The sequence below is a fragment of the Trichechus manatus genome, unplaced genomic scaffold, assembly GCF_000243295.1.
Source record: "Trichechus manatus latirostris isolate Lorelei unplaced genomic scaffold, TriManLat1.0 scaffold00128, whole genome shotgun sequence".
NCBI lineage: Eukaryota > Metazoa > Chordata > Mammalia > Sirenia > Trichechidae > Trichechus > Trichechus manatus.
In genome coordinates this window covers 1,374,290-1,388,523 of record NW_004444064.1, presented here as the reverse complement: position 1 = coordinate 1,388,523, position 14,234 = coordinate 1,374,290, and the positions used below count along the sequence as shown (strand labels likewise).

Genomic DNA, 14,234 nt, shown 5'->3' with positions numbered 1-14,234 from the left:
CAACCTAGGTTCCCATCAAAGGACAAACAGATAAATTATGGTATATTCACACAATGGAATACTACGCAACGATAAAGAACGATGAATCCATGAAACGTAACATGGAGGAATATGGAAGGCATTATGCTGAGTGAATTTAGTCATTCACAAAAGGACAAATATTGTATAAGACCACTGTTATAAGAACTCAAGAAAAGGTTTAAACTCAGAAGAAAACATTCTTTGATGCTATGAGGGTAGGGAGGGACAGGGGTATTCGTTAACTAGATAGTAGACAAGAAACACTTCGAGGGACAGAGTAGCAAGGATAGGGATCTGGGGACCATGCTTTCAGGGAACATTTAGGTCAACTGGCATAACAAAGTTTATTAAGAAAATGTTCTGCAACCTACTTTGTTGAGTGGCGTGTGGGGTCTTAAAAGCTAGTGAGCAGCCATCTAAGATGCATCAATTTGTCCCAACTCACCTGGAGTAAAGGAGAATGAAGAGCACCAAAGTCACAAGGAAAGTATTAGCCCAAGAGACAGAAAGGGCCACACAAACCAGAGACTGCATCAGCCTGAGACCAGAAGAACTAGATGGTACCTGGCTACCACCGACGACTGCCCTGACCGGGAACACAACAGAGAATCCCTGACGGAGCAGGAGAAAAGCAGGGTGTAGAACTCAAATTCTAGTAAAACGATCAGACTTAATGGTCTGAGACTGAAGGATCCCCAAAAAGCATGGCCCCCGGACTCTGTCAGCCCAGAAGTAAAACCATTCCAGAGGCCAACTCTTCGAACAGATTAGACTGGACTATGGGACATAAAATGATACCCGTGAAGAGTCTGCTTCTAAGCTCAAGTAGATACATGAGACTAAATGGGCAGCTCCTGTCTGGAGGTTGAGATGAGAAGGCAGAGAGGGTCAGGAGCTGGTTGAATGGACACGGGAAATCAGGGGTGGAAAGAAGTGCGCTGTCACAGTATGGGGAGAGTAATTAGGATCACTTAACGACGTGTGTCTAAGTTTTTGTATGAGAGACTAACTTGAACTGTAAACTTTCACTTAAAGCACAATAAAAATGAATAAATAAAACTCAAGGCAGAGTTCCGAGTGGGCTGCTTCCCGATCACTCTTTAATAGGCAGTCAGTATGCAGCAGTTGAGACACCACAACCAGGAGTTCACATTACGACAGGGGGTGCAAAGGTGAGTGGTTTAAGAGAGAAAAGTAAGAGTCTCCATTATCTGGCAGCGTATCTTTATTCCTCTCACTGTAAAGACGCGGCTGTAGATAATCAGAAGGCTTCCGCGGACCTCCTCGCTGCGGGGGCCGCGGCTGCCTGGCCTCACCCAGGTGGCCTCTGTGTTGGAGGCAGCAAGGCCTTCTCGTCCCTTGCTCACCCCAGAGCTCAGGCTGGGGGGGCTGCAGAGGCCGTGCCAAGTGTGGGGGTTCTGAGCTCCAGGTGTTTCCAGCCAGCAGGAATTGCTGACAGGCATGAGTGACTGTTTTCTCTCTCCACGTGAAGTGTGTCTGGGAAGAAGTACGTCTGAGAACTCACTGGTCAGTACTCTCGAGAGCAGAAGCTAATCCGAATGCCTTTAAAGTTACACCACAAGAGAGAGCAAACTGGCCTGTGGGCTTTGTTCCAATGGGTGTATCTGTGCGCGTGTACAAGTGTGCATGTAAAGGTGTGTGTAGGTGTGTCTACCAGTGTGTGTGTAGCTGTGCATGTACAGGTGTGTCTGTGTGTGTAGGTGTGCACAGGTACCAGTGTTGGTGCACAGGTGTGTACCTGTACTGGTGTGTACACGTGTACCAGTGTGCGCTGGTGTATGTGTATAGGTGTGCGTGTGTACCAGTGTATGAGCATAGGTGAGTGCATGTATAGGTGAGCCTGTGCCTACCAGTGTATGTGTACCAGGGTGTGTACCCACGTATGCGTGTACAGGCGTGTGGGTACAGGTGTGCACAGGTACTAGTGCGTATCAGGGTGCGTATCTGGGTGCATGTGTAGGTGTGTGTGTATCAGGGTGTGCACGTATCAGGGTGCGCACGTGGGCGTGCGTGTATCACGGTGCATATCAGGGTGCGCGTGGAGGCGTGCATGTATCAGGGTGCGTGTCAGGGTGTGCATGTATCAGGGTGCGCATGTAGGCGTGCGTGTATCAGGGTGTCCATGTAAGTGTGCGTGTATCAGGGTGCGTGTGTATCGATGCGCATGTAGGCATGTATCAGAGTGCACGAGCATCGGTGCACGTGTAGGCGTGTATCAGGGTGCGTGTGTATCGGTGTGCGTGTATCAGGGTGCGCGTGTATCAGGGTGCGCGTGTATCAGGGTGTGCGTGTAGGCGTGTATCAGGGTGCGCGTGTATCAGGGTGTGCGTGTAGGCGTGTATCAGGGTGCGCGTGTATCAGGGTGTGCATGTAGGTGTGCGAGTATCAGGGTGCGGGTGCGCGTGTATCAGTGCGCGTGTAGGCGTGCGTGTATGAGGGTGGGCGTGTAGGCGTGCGTGTATCGGTGTGCGTGTATCAGGGTGCGCGTGTATCGGGGTGCCCATGTAAGTGTGCGTGTATCAGGGTGCGCGTGTAGGCGTGCGTTTATCAAGGTGCGTGTGTCCCCCCACGTGCACAGCTGACTGTCTCCCCAACACAGAAGTGCCCGACCGGACATTGCTGACATGCAGACACCCTGAGACGTACCCCAGAGCAAACCACAGTAACGCATTACAAAATCTCTCACCCCGGAAATCCGCCACCAACAGACACGGCCCCCAGGCTCGGCGCTCCAGGGCCCACCCCAATCTGAGGCTGGTTTCTGACTAGGTTGGAGGTGGGTGCTGGCGATTCAGAGCCTGCTTCCTCACTGTGCTGGCCCCACGCACACAGGCCCAGCCTCGTCCTGGGCTCTGATGGATGGACGGCTCCTGGGCCCACCTGCAACCTGGTCCCGGGTCTGCAGGGGCTCAGATCGACACAGTGACAGGCTCACTTCTCCCCAGCAGGGGTCCTACCTCTCCTCCTGGGCCAGGGGAGATGAAGGTCACACTCCTCAGCCAGGCACTGAGTGCCGGGGCCTCCAAGGAAGCATACGAAGCCCGAAGCCCCAGGACACAGGAACTCCCCAAGGGGGTGCTCACAGGGGCCCACTTTGGGAAATGCTGGCCAGCTGGCTGCCCCACCCCCCAGGCTCCCCCAGGGGCGTCAGGGGTGTGGCAGCAGCAAGGCCCTGGAATACCTGCTGAGGTGCACAGGGCACAGCTGTGGACGAGCTCCACAGGCCAGCACCCTTCACGGCACTACGGGCGGCTCAGCCCGGCCAACATGAGAGGGGGACGTCCAGGTTCACTTGGTGGCTTTGGGCCACCAGTCCGGCACAGAAGCAGTTAAGACCACAGGACCACTTTCAGAGGTTTTGATGTACAGGGGACCCTTGATTTTCTCAGTCTGCAGCAGAGCCAGCCCCACGTCGCCCTCGCTGGCCCTGAACTTCCCGGCTGCCTTTCCTGACTCGGTGAGGACGGGGGTGCCCGGTGCGATGCCGGCCGAAGGCAGCGGGCTGTGCAGCCGTACAGGGAAGAGGCGCTTGCGGATGACGCCCATGTGGTGGGTGCGGGCTGTCAGCTCCTGGCCCATGTAGCAGCCCTTGGTGAAGCTGACTCCATTCATGAAGGCCAGGTTGGACTCCAACGGCAGAGCCACTCCTGGGGGCAGGTCTCGGACCCCCTCGGGAACGCCTGTTGAGATGAGAGGGAGGAACTGGGTCAAAGCTGAAATGGCAGTGACTCAGAGGGCCTCAGCCATGCTGCCGGGAGGGCCAGGCCCAGAGAAAGGGTGGGCTTTCCCTCCCCCTCCCTCCGAGCAAGCCCCAGCCCCAGGTGAGCCAGCCCTTCACGCTGAGCCCCAGGCGACATGACACCGCAAGACCCCAAGCCCCGCCTGCCCCCCCACTCAGTTCCTGCTGCTTCTCCACCTGGATACCTGGGGCTCTTCCGAAGGAGCCAGCACCCAGCACCCACTGAGGCGCCTCCGCTCACACCTGGCACGGGGAAGGCCAGGTGAACCCACCCTGACACTGTCCGCACAGAGGCCGCCTGTCTGTGAGCGCCCCCCTGCAGAGCCGCCGTCCGCCCTGCTGCCAGGCCATCGCCCTACCCCGCCCGCTGCACAGGTGAAGGCGTTACCTTGTCGGTAGCGGTGCCTGCGATAGTCCCGGAGGTCCCCGTGCCGGCTGCCGGGCACCAGGAGCAGGGCTGAGTTCTCCCTCGGGGTGAGCAGCCGCCAGCCCATGCAGGCCGTCCTGGGGTCAGCAGTGAGGACGGTGGCCCCCTCCGCCTTCTCCTGCAGGGGCCGGGCCCTGTGGGCCTCGGAGGTGCTGGGCAGCAGGGCCCACACTCCCAGCTCCGGGCAGGGCTCCACCTCCACCTTCCGCCGGACCCGGTAGAACACCAGATGCTTCTGCAGTGTGTCCACCGCGGAGATGTCACACTCCAGGAAGAAGCCCATCGCCGCATCCACACCCTCCTCGGGGAGTCTGGGGGAGACACAGGGCATGGGAGGGGACCTGCCGCCCCCTCCCAACACCACCAGGCCAGGACACCCCCACGGGGACTGCTGGCACGAAGGGTGCGGGGGCTACCCCTCCAGACCAGAGACTTCTCCTCTCCCAGCTGAGGGCATGCTGAGCCGCCACGCCAGTCCCGTGGCTGGATCTGGATGGGGTCAGAGCAGGGCTGGCCCTGACACTGTCAGCCAGCACCGGTGTGCACTGAGACTGGCTTGGGGACGTGGAGGTGCCAGACCACGACAGCCACCCGGGCTCTGACAGCAACGGGAGGAAACAGCCTGGGGCTGAGACCACCACCAGCTGCTAGCTAGATGGAGGAGGGGTGGTGCACCCCAGCCAGACGGCCGGGCAGGCCACACCGGGGAACAGGTCCCGCCTGGGTCTCAGGAAGACCACTCGGGCAGGGGGTGGGGGTGGGAGGATGGGGTGGGGTCCAGGCACTGAGTCAGACGACCTGGCTCTGTCGAGGGTGGAGGGGACACCGGACCGGGGCTCTGCTGCGGCGCGGCCGGTCCCGGTGGGCAGGGGATGAACAGCGGAGGGGCCGCACCACCTCCCCGCTCTACCCAAGGCAAACACCAACACCTGGCTGTGGGCTCTCCGGGTTGAGCCCACCCTGCACTCCAGGTGGGCACACCACTTGGGATGACACCAGCTTGTCACGCTGGACCACGAGATTAAGCCTTTAGAACACATACAGGAAGCAATTTACAAAGGAACAGCAGAAAATAAGAACACTTCCAGAAGCTAAAAACAGAAAACTTGAAGCATGAACTTAAACAGTCTTCAACAAGGCTGAGGAAATCTGACAGAAAAAAGACAAAATAAGAGAGAAAAGATATAGGCCTTAAATAATCAATCCAATATGCGGCTAATCGCCTCCATGAATAACCGCCTCCTTTGCCACGGAGACAGAAAACTGGATGGCACCCAGCTACCACTCCAGAACGTTTGGATCAAAGAGTGTACAGAAGAATCCTGATTAAAAGGGGGAAAATGCAGAACAGCATTTCAAATTCTCATGGAATCCAGGCTTTCTGGAACCGCTGAGGCTGGATGAACCCCAGAAACTTGCCCGGCAATAATCTTTAAACCTTGAGATTGAGGGTCACTGGGCAGTACCTACACCCACCACAAAGGGGCACTGCTGCTCCAGGCGTCCACGAGGCCTCCTCCTACCCACCTTCCCACCTGGAGTGAAGGCTTTGGAAAAACCACAAAGGAAAAAGTACAAATGCCAAGGTCTGGAAGCCAAGGTTCTCCGTGCTCCCCCTCCGCTCCCCTAAGCACACTCCTCTGCTCACTGCCCCGTCCCCTCCAGCCAGCTCCTCTCCCCATCTAGGAAAGCTTCCCTGACCAGTCTGATCCCAGGGGGTTCTGTCTCTGCTGCTCTTGAACATCTCAGCCAGCTCCACAAAAGCGCAGTGTGGGGACCCAGGCCGAGCCAGCACAACCCCTGCAGCACACAGAGGCACCCCCCCAGGCCCCTGCGACCCTGCCTGGGGGTCAGGGGATGCTTCCCGGGTAAGACGGCCCCAGGCGCCGGCGGCTTAGGGTTCAGGGCTTTGCCAGTGATTTGGCACGCTGGCTGGAGCAAGGGCGTTGGTGGGAGGAACTGGCAAATAGGAACCAGGCCCCAAACGTCCTGTCAAGAAGTTGGTTAGCCCGCCACGACGGTGCTGGGGGGCCTGCTAAACAATGTTTAAAAGGAGAATTACATCAGATCTGAGGTTTTAAAAAATCATTCTGGAAAATGGTTTTCTGGGTAAACATGATGGACAGAGATCTGTGATGACCTCCACTCTCCCAATGCTACTACAGCAACAGTGGAGGACTTTAAAACGTCAAAAATTTACAAAAACGAGACGGGGTATCTCAGTTATCTAGTGCTGCTATAACAGAAATACCAAAAATAGGTGGCTTTACAAACAGAAATTTATTTTCTCACAGTTTAGGAGGCTAGAAGTCCGAGTTCAGAGCAGCAGCTGGAGAAGTCTCTCTCTCTCTGTCGGCTCTGAAGGAAGGTCCTTGTCTCTTCAGCTTCTGCTTCCCGGTTCCTTGGAGATCTCCCCGCGTCTTGGCATCGAGCTTAGCCCCTCTCTCATCTGCTCACTTGTTTAATCTCTTTTATGTCTCAAAAGAGATGGACTCAAGATACACCCGACACTAATCCTGCCTCATTAACACAACAAAGAAAACCCATTCCCAAATGGGGTTACAACCGGGGACACAGAGGTTAGGATTTACACCATATACTTTAGGTGACGTAATTCGATCCATAAGACATGACAAAAGTCATCAACACGTTATGAAGACGGAAAGCTAAGTACCGCGTAAGCTAACAGCACTCAAATCCGACTGTAAGGGCCTATGGACTGGGGTGAAGAGCACATTCTGCCTGCAGAGCCCCGAAATCTCAGGCAGGTGGAGCAAGAAATGGGATAAAAATAGAGGGACCGACTGAAGTTTGAAACGGAGCAGTGAGATTCTGGGGAGGAGCTGTTGTTGTTGGGTGCTGTTGAGTCAGTTCCGACTCACAGCGACCCTAAGTATAACAGAACGCGACAGTCATTGTCATGCTTGAGCCCATTGCTGCAGCCACTGTATCAATCCATTTGGTTGAGGGTCTTCCTCTTCTTTGCTGACCCTCTACTTCACCAAGCATGATGTCCTTCTTCAGGGACTGATCCCTCCTGGTAACATGTCCACAGTATGTGAGATGAAGTCTTGCCATCCTTGCTTCCAAGGAGCATTCTGGCTGTAATTCTGGATTTTTCACCCCTCTCTGTATCACGCGGCTTTGCTAACACCCCACTGTTTGCTAACATCCCACTGCTTGACGCCTTTGGCTAGTGGGATATTGGCAAAGGTGACGGATGTGGACGCACATCTTGGCATGAGTACACGCCCAGGCCAGAGGCATGGATCAGAGCCAAGTCACCCGGATCTCCGGCCAAAGCCACCCCAGATCAGCCAAGAGCCAGCTGATCCCAGACACAGCCCAGCTGCGGTCAACCGCATTCTGCAAACGCAGGCACTAAATCCATGTTTAGCACACGCTGTGTGCCATTGAGGTTTGGGCTGTTTGCGATCCAGCATGATGACTGGGGTGGCCGCGAACTGATACGGAAGCCCAAGTCAATACCCCGCCATCACACAGGCATCCGCACCCCCAACAGTGCCAGATTTGGGGATCCCAGGCCTGGGAATGGGCAAGGGTGAGGACGGAGACAGAAGACATGGGCATGCAGTAAAAAGCCTCGGAACAGTCAAGGGGAATGCCTGGCCTCCTTACCAGGATTGTTCTGAGAAGCTAAACTGCCCTACTCCACCCCAAGAAACTAGGTGCAGACCCAGACACCTCAAGCTGTCCCACCAAAAGCCAGCTGATCATGAGATCTTCTTACAGTGAAGCCCTGCGGTCGACAAGTCCCACCCAGAAGCCAGATACTTATATCATCTCTTTCTGGCAGCCAAGCACTTGAGGAAAGCCTCCAACATGAAAGACAGATCAAAACAAACCCGTGAGACAAGGAACCGGGGAAACAAACACATGGCAGGAGTGAGGGGGAACAACTCACCAAAACTACAGCCTCACCGAAGATACTGCATCCAGGAAACAAGAGCAGCGCGCCTGAAGAGAGGAACAGCTGAAGGGTGAGAAAGAAGCTCTTAGACGTTGAAAGTATCAGGGTTGAAATAAAAAGGTCCAAAGAGAGAGAAAGCAGAAACGATGGCATGGCGGGCGGGAACCGACTGCAGAGAAGCTGGGGATGCACAGGGGCCTCCAGGGAAAGGGCCTTGACCCCTCCTCACAGCACTGCCCTCTCCCCAGAGGAGAGGCCAGAAAGAGCAAAACATGGTAATACAGGAAGTAAGTTATGACTTAGGAGATGACAGTGGAGCCATTATTCCCTGTCCTTGGGCACAGAGAATGGGACCCAGCTGGAGCTGTGCTCACAAGGACTCACAAGGACACATCAACTGGCCCTCAGGTATAAAGACAATAGCTAGGACAATCTTGGAAAACATCTTTTAGAGAAATTTTCACATACACAACTCATAAAAACAGCACAAAGACCCACATACTTTCCACTCTTATCTTTTTCTATTAGCATTTAGTGAATAGTAAGATTTGTTGGACCAATGAAGACCCTCCTGACTGTCGTTACTGAAACCTGTACCACTGACTGTTAAGAAAGTCAATTCAAAACGCAGAATCACATTGATTTAGCAGTTTCTAGCCAATCTGTGAAAAGGTGAAGCTTTCAATGGTTTTGCCCACTTGTGATGTTAATATATACTGATGATTCTGTGAAGTTCCTCAGACTTGGGCAGACGTGGCTCTGGCCGCATGCTTGTCCGTTTTCCCACTCTTGTCTGTTCCGTAACATTCCTCGGACTCGGACAGACACGGCTCTAGCAGCATGCTTTTCCGTTTCCCGCTTTTGTCTCTTTAAACATACGCCAAAAAAAAACTTTTCTTTTTGCTTTACTAAAGTTTGTGATGCTTTTACCCTAGAACAATTTTCAGCAGCAACCAAACAAGGTAAGGGATATAATCTTAGGAACTAAACTTCCAAAGTTGTCAGACAAGAAAAGAAGCATCTGTAGTTGAGTGGAAAGAACAGAAGAGCTCAGCTCCTGGCCCCACCCCCCATACCACTGGAGCAGACCCGGCGGGGAGATAATTCCTATCAATACCCCCAAACCTGAGAGGCATCCTTATCTTCCCCCTCTTCTACCTGTTGAAGAGAAATGGGATCATAAATTACGGGACTGCATCTCTTTGATGGAACTGAAGACTTCCGAGTTTCACAAAACATTACTATAATCATTCAGAGTTTCATGGCGTGCCCCCACAGGAACTATGCATTCACCATCACTACCACCTGGTGGAATATTCTCTGACACACCATTCTTAATTAAAATTTCAGAATACAGACCAGAGTCAGGTGACTTCGTCCTTCACTGCCATGCCAGGGAGGGACAGAGTCACCCGCAACCACCACTATTGGACCGATCAGAGAAAACAAAATGTCCAGAAAGAACCACCCAAGCATATACAAAAAAAAACCCAAACCCGTTGCCGTCGATTCACTTCCGACTCAGCAACCCTACAGGACAGAGTAGAACTGCCCCACAGGGTTTCTAAGGAGTGGCTGGTGATTCGAACAGCCGACCTTTTGGTTAGCAGCCGAGCTCTTAACCACTGTGCCACCAGGGCTCCAACCACCCAAGCATATGCAACAGCTGGCACAGCAACTACGCAAAAAAAACCTCTACAACAGATGAAAAAGTACAAAAAGAATAAGAAAGAAACTCTCCCGAAACAAAATGAAATTCTCAACGTAGAATAACTTACAAGAATATGAACTCAATAAAACGAGCTCAGCGGCAAAAAGATGTAAGGGAAGTCGCAGACTAAGGAAGCAAATCTGGGAACGAAAGCAACGTCATTATAAAGCTAATAAATAAATTTAAACACCAATTACCAGACTGTTGTCGTTGTTGTTAGGTGCCATGGAGTCAGTTCTGACTCATAGCGACCCCATGTACAACAGAACAAAACACTGCCCGGTCCTGCGCCATCCTCACAATCGCTGTTACGCTTGAGCCCATTGTTGCAGCCACTGTATCAATCCATCTCGCTGAGGGTCTTCCTCTTTTTTGCTGACACTTTACTTTCCCAAGCATGATGTCCTTCCCCAGGGACTGGTCCTTCCTGATAACACGTCCAAAGTACGTGAGACGAAGTGTTGCCGTCCTCACTTCCAAGGAGCACTCTGGCTGTACTTCTTCCAAGACAGACTTGTTGGTTCTTCTGGCAGTCCATAATTTGATATTCTTTGCCAACGCCGTAATTCAAAGACATCAACTGATAATCAGATTACTACTGAAAATTACTGACATAGAAAGCTCAAGATAATTAAATACAGGTTTTTTTAAGATAAAGAAATTACAGGAAAGGTAATAAATATTCAAGACAGACAATGACAATGAAGTACGAAATACACAGGTACCTAAACCTCCAGAGCAGGAGTTTTTCTGTAAAAGGCCAGAGACTAAATATTTCGGGCTTAAGGCCATAAGGTCTCTATCATAACTACTCAACTCTGTCACTGCATGGCAAAATAGCCACAGATCATATGGAAACGAATGGGCAAGGCAGGATTCCAATAAAACTTTATGAAAACGGGCAGCAGGCTGGCTCTGGCCTGAGGATCATATTTTGTTGTCCCGTGCTCTAGATTCATTGAGCCCAAGTGCTCAGCAGTAAGATATGAAAAAAGACCAAAAATAATAAATATTGTTATGATATTTCAAGACATCAAGGATAAAGAAAAGCTCTTAAAAGCTTCCAAAGAAAAAAGCAATTCACATATAAAAGACTGGTAATAACAAAGCATTAGATTTCTCAACAGAAAAGTGGCAGCCACAAGACAATGAAGTCATGCGTTTAAAATTCTGAGTGACAATTTTCAACCTAGAATTTTATACCCAGGTAAGCTATCAAGTAAAACCACTTATAGACATACAATGAGTCAAAAAACTCACGTCATAGATCTCAGTTCTCAAGAAGCTACTAAATAATGTGTTCCTCCAAACTGACGGAGCAAACTAAGAAAGGTAAAGGCAAAGAATCCAGAAAGTGGGATCCACACAGGAGAGAGACAATGGGGGTTCCCAGGGTGAGTACGCAGGGAGTCCCGGGAGCATAGCTGTGCTGCAGGCCTAGAAACTGGTCCAGTTTAGAAAGGGTAAACTCCAAGAAAAGCTGAACAGGTGGATTATCTGGCATGACTGCCTGCCTGGAATTACACCGAGAAGGTGTGGAGGAAATCAGTTCAGTGTTAGATCTTTTCTTCCTTTTCCAGATTCGCTGGAATTTGGGCTTGGACGAATTCACTCCTGGAACCTCGGACACAAAAACTCCTGTCTCCTTTGACCTTCTCGATCCACACAAAACATTTCTGCTGACACACAGCTTTAATCTATGTATGCACTCTAAGGTTCTAAACTGACAGTCAACAGACTCTCTGCTTCTTCTGAGAAGCTGAAGTTGTTTGTTTTTTAATTGTTTTATTTTGGTGAAAGTATACACAGCCAAAGACACACCATTTCAACACTTTCTACATGTGCAATCAATGACACTGTTTACATTCTTCAAGTGGTACTACCATTCTCACTACACCTCCTCACTAACCGACTATCTCGTTATCCAACGTTTTGCATTTACAATAGTAAAAACTCTCCTATCGAACTATTTTGCACATTAACGACGTACGCCTGGCAGTAACAAACACTGACGTGCAAGGTGAGAGTGACACTGGCTATGATGGTTAAGGTTATGTCAACTTCGCTGGGCCATGATTCTCAGGGGTTTGGCAGTTATGTAATGATGCAGTCATCCTCCATTTTGTGATCTGATGTGGTCATCCTCCATTTTTGCATAATGCCTATTTTCACGGAACGACCCGGTCTGTGGACCCAACGGTCTCGATCAGTCAGGAGCAGGTGTATACTTTTCCAAATTATCCCACCACCATTATCTTAAACTCACTGCTCCCTAGGCTTCTCATCCAGCATTTTGAGTTGCAGTTGTCAATTTGACCTCACATAGATAATTCTTTGAAAGATCACAATGCTCAAAGCAGATGTACTTACTAATTAAGATACGCGGTTTTTTGGTTCAAAGAAGACTTCAGGGGACAGTTTTGGTTGAAAGATTATTTCAGAGCAATAGTTTCAGGGGTCCATTCAGCCTCAATGGCTCCAGAAAATCTGGATTCTACTGAGAATTTGAAATTCTATTCGCATTTTCCCCCCTTTTGATGAACATTCTTTTGTAGACTCTTTGATCAAAACATTCAGTAATGATATGTAAGCTTAAGTTTTAATTGCTCCAGTATACCATTTTTTTCCCCCAACTTAATGACAAATCCAAACCCGCTGCTGTCCAACTCACAGAAACCCCATAGGGTTTCCAAGGCTATAAATCTCTACAGAAGCAGACTGCCACATCTTTCTTCCATGGAGCGGCTGGTGGTTTCCAACCACCAACCTTTCAGTTAGCGGTCAATTGCTTTAACCACTGCGCCACCAAGTCTCCTTGCCTGACTTAATATATGATAAAATTAATAACCTGCCGCAACTTCAAAAATATAAGGGAAAAAATGCTTCGTTCTGTTCTTCCCCTGCTCCCCCCTCCATTCTTCTGTTATCAATATAAACTCCTAGCCTGTCTTTCTTCCTAGTCACAGAGAAGGTGCTGCTCATCCACGGACCTATAAACTAAATAAAACTTCAAATGACAACCGCTGATTTTCTCTGACAAGAGAGAACTAAGCCAATGAAAACCAAAAGTTGTATAAGGACAATCAAGGTCCCTCACTTGGCTTAGCAGCGAACATCGATTAGTCATAATAACGACAACATTGACCAATTTAACCAAAAACTATGTAACCAGCTTGGGGAAGGAGGGGGCCTAGGGAAATTAGGTGTGAACTGGAGACCTCAAGAAGCACAACCTGTCCAGAGAAACATGGTGGTGGCCCCAGAGGAAACGGCCCCGGGGGCTGCTCCTCGCCGTGCGTCGCCTGAGGGTTTCCGCGAGGTGGAGGCAGCATGGTGCCCCGGGCACGGCTGTATCGCGAGCAGCAACTCTGACGGACCCTCCCCGGCCCACAGGACGCCTGGACCCTCCCCTGGGCGCCCAGACCGTCTCCGGCTCGCAGTGAGACTCCGCCGCTCTCACCGGTACAGGATTACGTCATAGAGCGTCCGGCCCTGGACGTTGAGAAAGTGGGCGTAGCCCGCGCGCGCCGCAGGCGGGGTCGTCCCCGTCCCGGTACCCGGAAGCGGCAGCTCATTGGTCAGCAGCCCCGAGAGGAAAGGCGCTGAGTCCGGCCCGCGCACGCGCAGCACGGCGCGCTCGCCAAGCGGGAAGCAGGTCCAGGGCGAGCCGTGCGCGTTGTCGCCGCCGGGATGGCCTGCGCCGTGCGTGAGGCGGCGCCTCGGGGCCGCACACAGCCGCAAGCCCCAGAAGGAGCTGCCGCGGCCCGGGGCCGTCCCGCGGAGGAGCGCCGCGGCCGCCATCTTGGGCAGGAGTGCGGACGGGCAGGAAGGGACGCTACGAGGGTAGCTGCCCTGCGAGTTCTGCTACAGCGGCCCCTGGCGGCGCCCGCCGGGCGGGGGCGGGGCCTCGGCCTATCAGTCCGCCCCCGAAGAGGGGGCGGGGCTTCGGCCTATCAGTCCGCCGCCGGAGAGAGGGCGGGGCCTCGGCCTATCAGTCCGCCGCCGAAGCGAGCCCAGGCGACCGCTTCCCCACCGCCGCCCCCGTGGCCGTGGGTCTCGCTGCCTCTCCTTGAGGCTTCTGCCTTCCTTACCAGCGTGAATTCTGGGCCATCCGGGACAGTCACTATTCGAATTCGCCCTTGACTTCTTGTCCCGTCTCTGACAGATGGAGTCCCTGGGTGGTGCGAATGGTCAAGGACTGGCCTACCAGCTGAAAGGTTGACAGCTGGAAGCCGCCCAGAGGTGCCTAGCAAGACAGGCCTGGCCATCTGCTTCCAAAAGGTCACAGCCTTGAAAACCCGATGGAGCAGTTCTACTCTGCACACATGGGGTCGCCATGAGTTGGAGTCCACTCGACCGCAACTCACAGCAGCCACTCTGAAGC

The 14,234-nt window shown here is 52.3% G+C and overlaps 1 protein-coding gene across 1 annotated transcript; it reads right to left on the bottom strand.

Annotated features, from left to right (window-relative positions):
* Positions 1-3,096: 3,096 nt before the first annotated feature.
* Positions 3,097-13,651, bottom strand: IBA57 (iron-sulfur cluster assembly factor IBA57). The gene is made up of 3 exons (XM_004384785.2): positions 13,311-13,651; positions 4,170-4,519; positions 3,097-3,722 (listed from the first exon to the last, which is right to left on the bottom strand). Exons 1-3 carry the CDS (start codon positions 13,649-13,651, stop codon positions 3,331-3,333), a joined length of 1,083 nt encoding a protein of 360 aa, XP_004384842.1. The 3' UTR covers positions 3,097-3,330.
* Between the last annotated feature and the right edge of the window lie 583 nt (positions 13,652-14,234).

Bases quoted from the DNA above. Each gene is read 5' to 3' on its own strand.
- IBA57 (XM_004384785.2), bottom strand. From the start codon at position 13,651: ATGGCGGCCGCGGCGCTCCTCCGCGGGACGGCCCCGGGCCGCGGCAGC. The intron at 4,520-13,310 runs GTGAGAGCGGCG...TGTCTCCCCCAG, and splicing joins TATGACGTAATCCTGTACCG to ACTCCCCGAGGAGGGTGTGG. The intron at 3,723-4,169 runs GTAACGCCTTCA...TCATCTCAACAG, and splicing joins CAGGCACCGCTACCGACAAG to GCGTTCCCGAGGGGGTCCGA.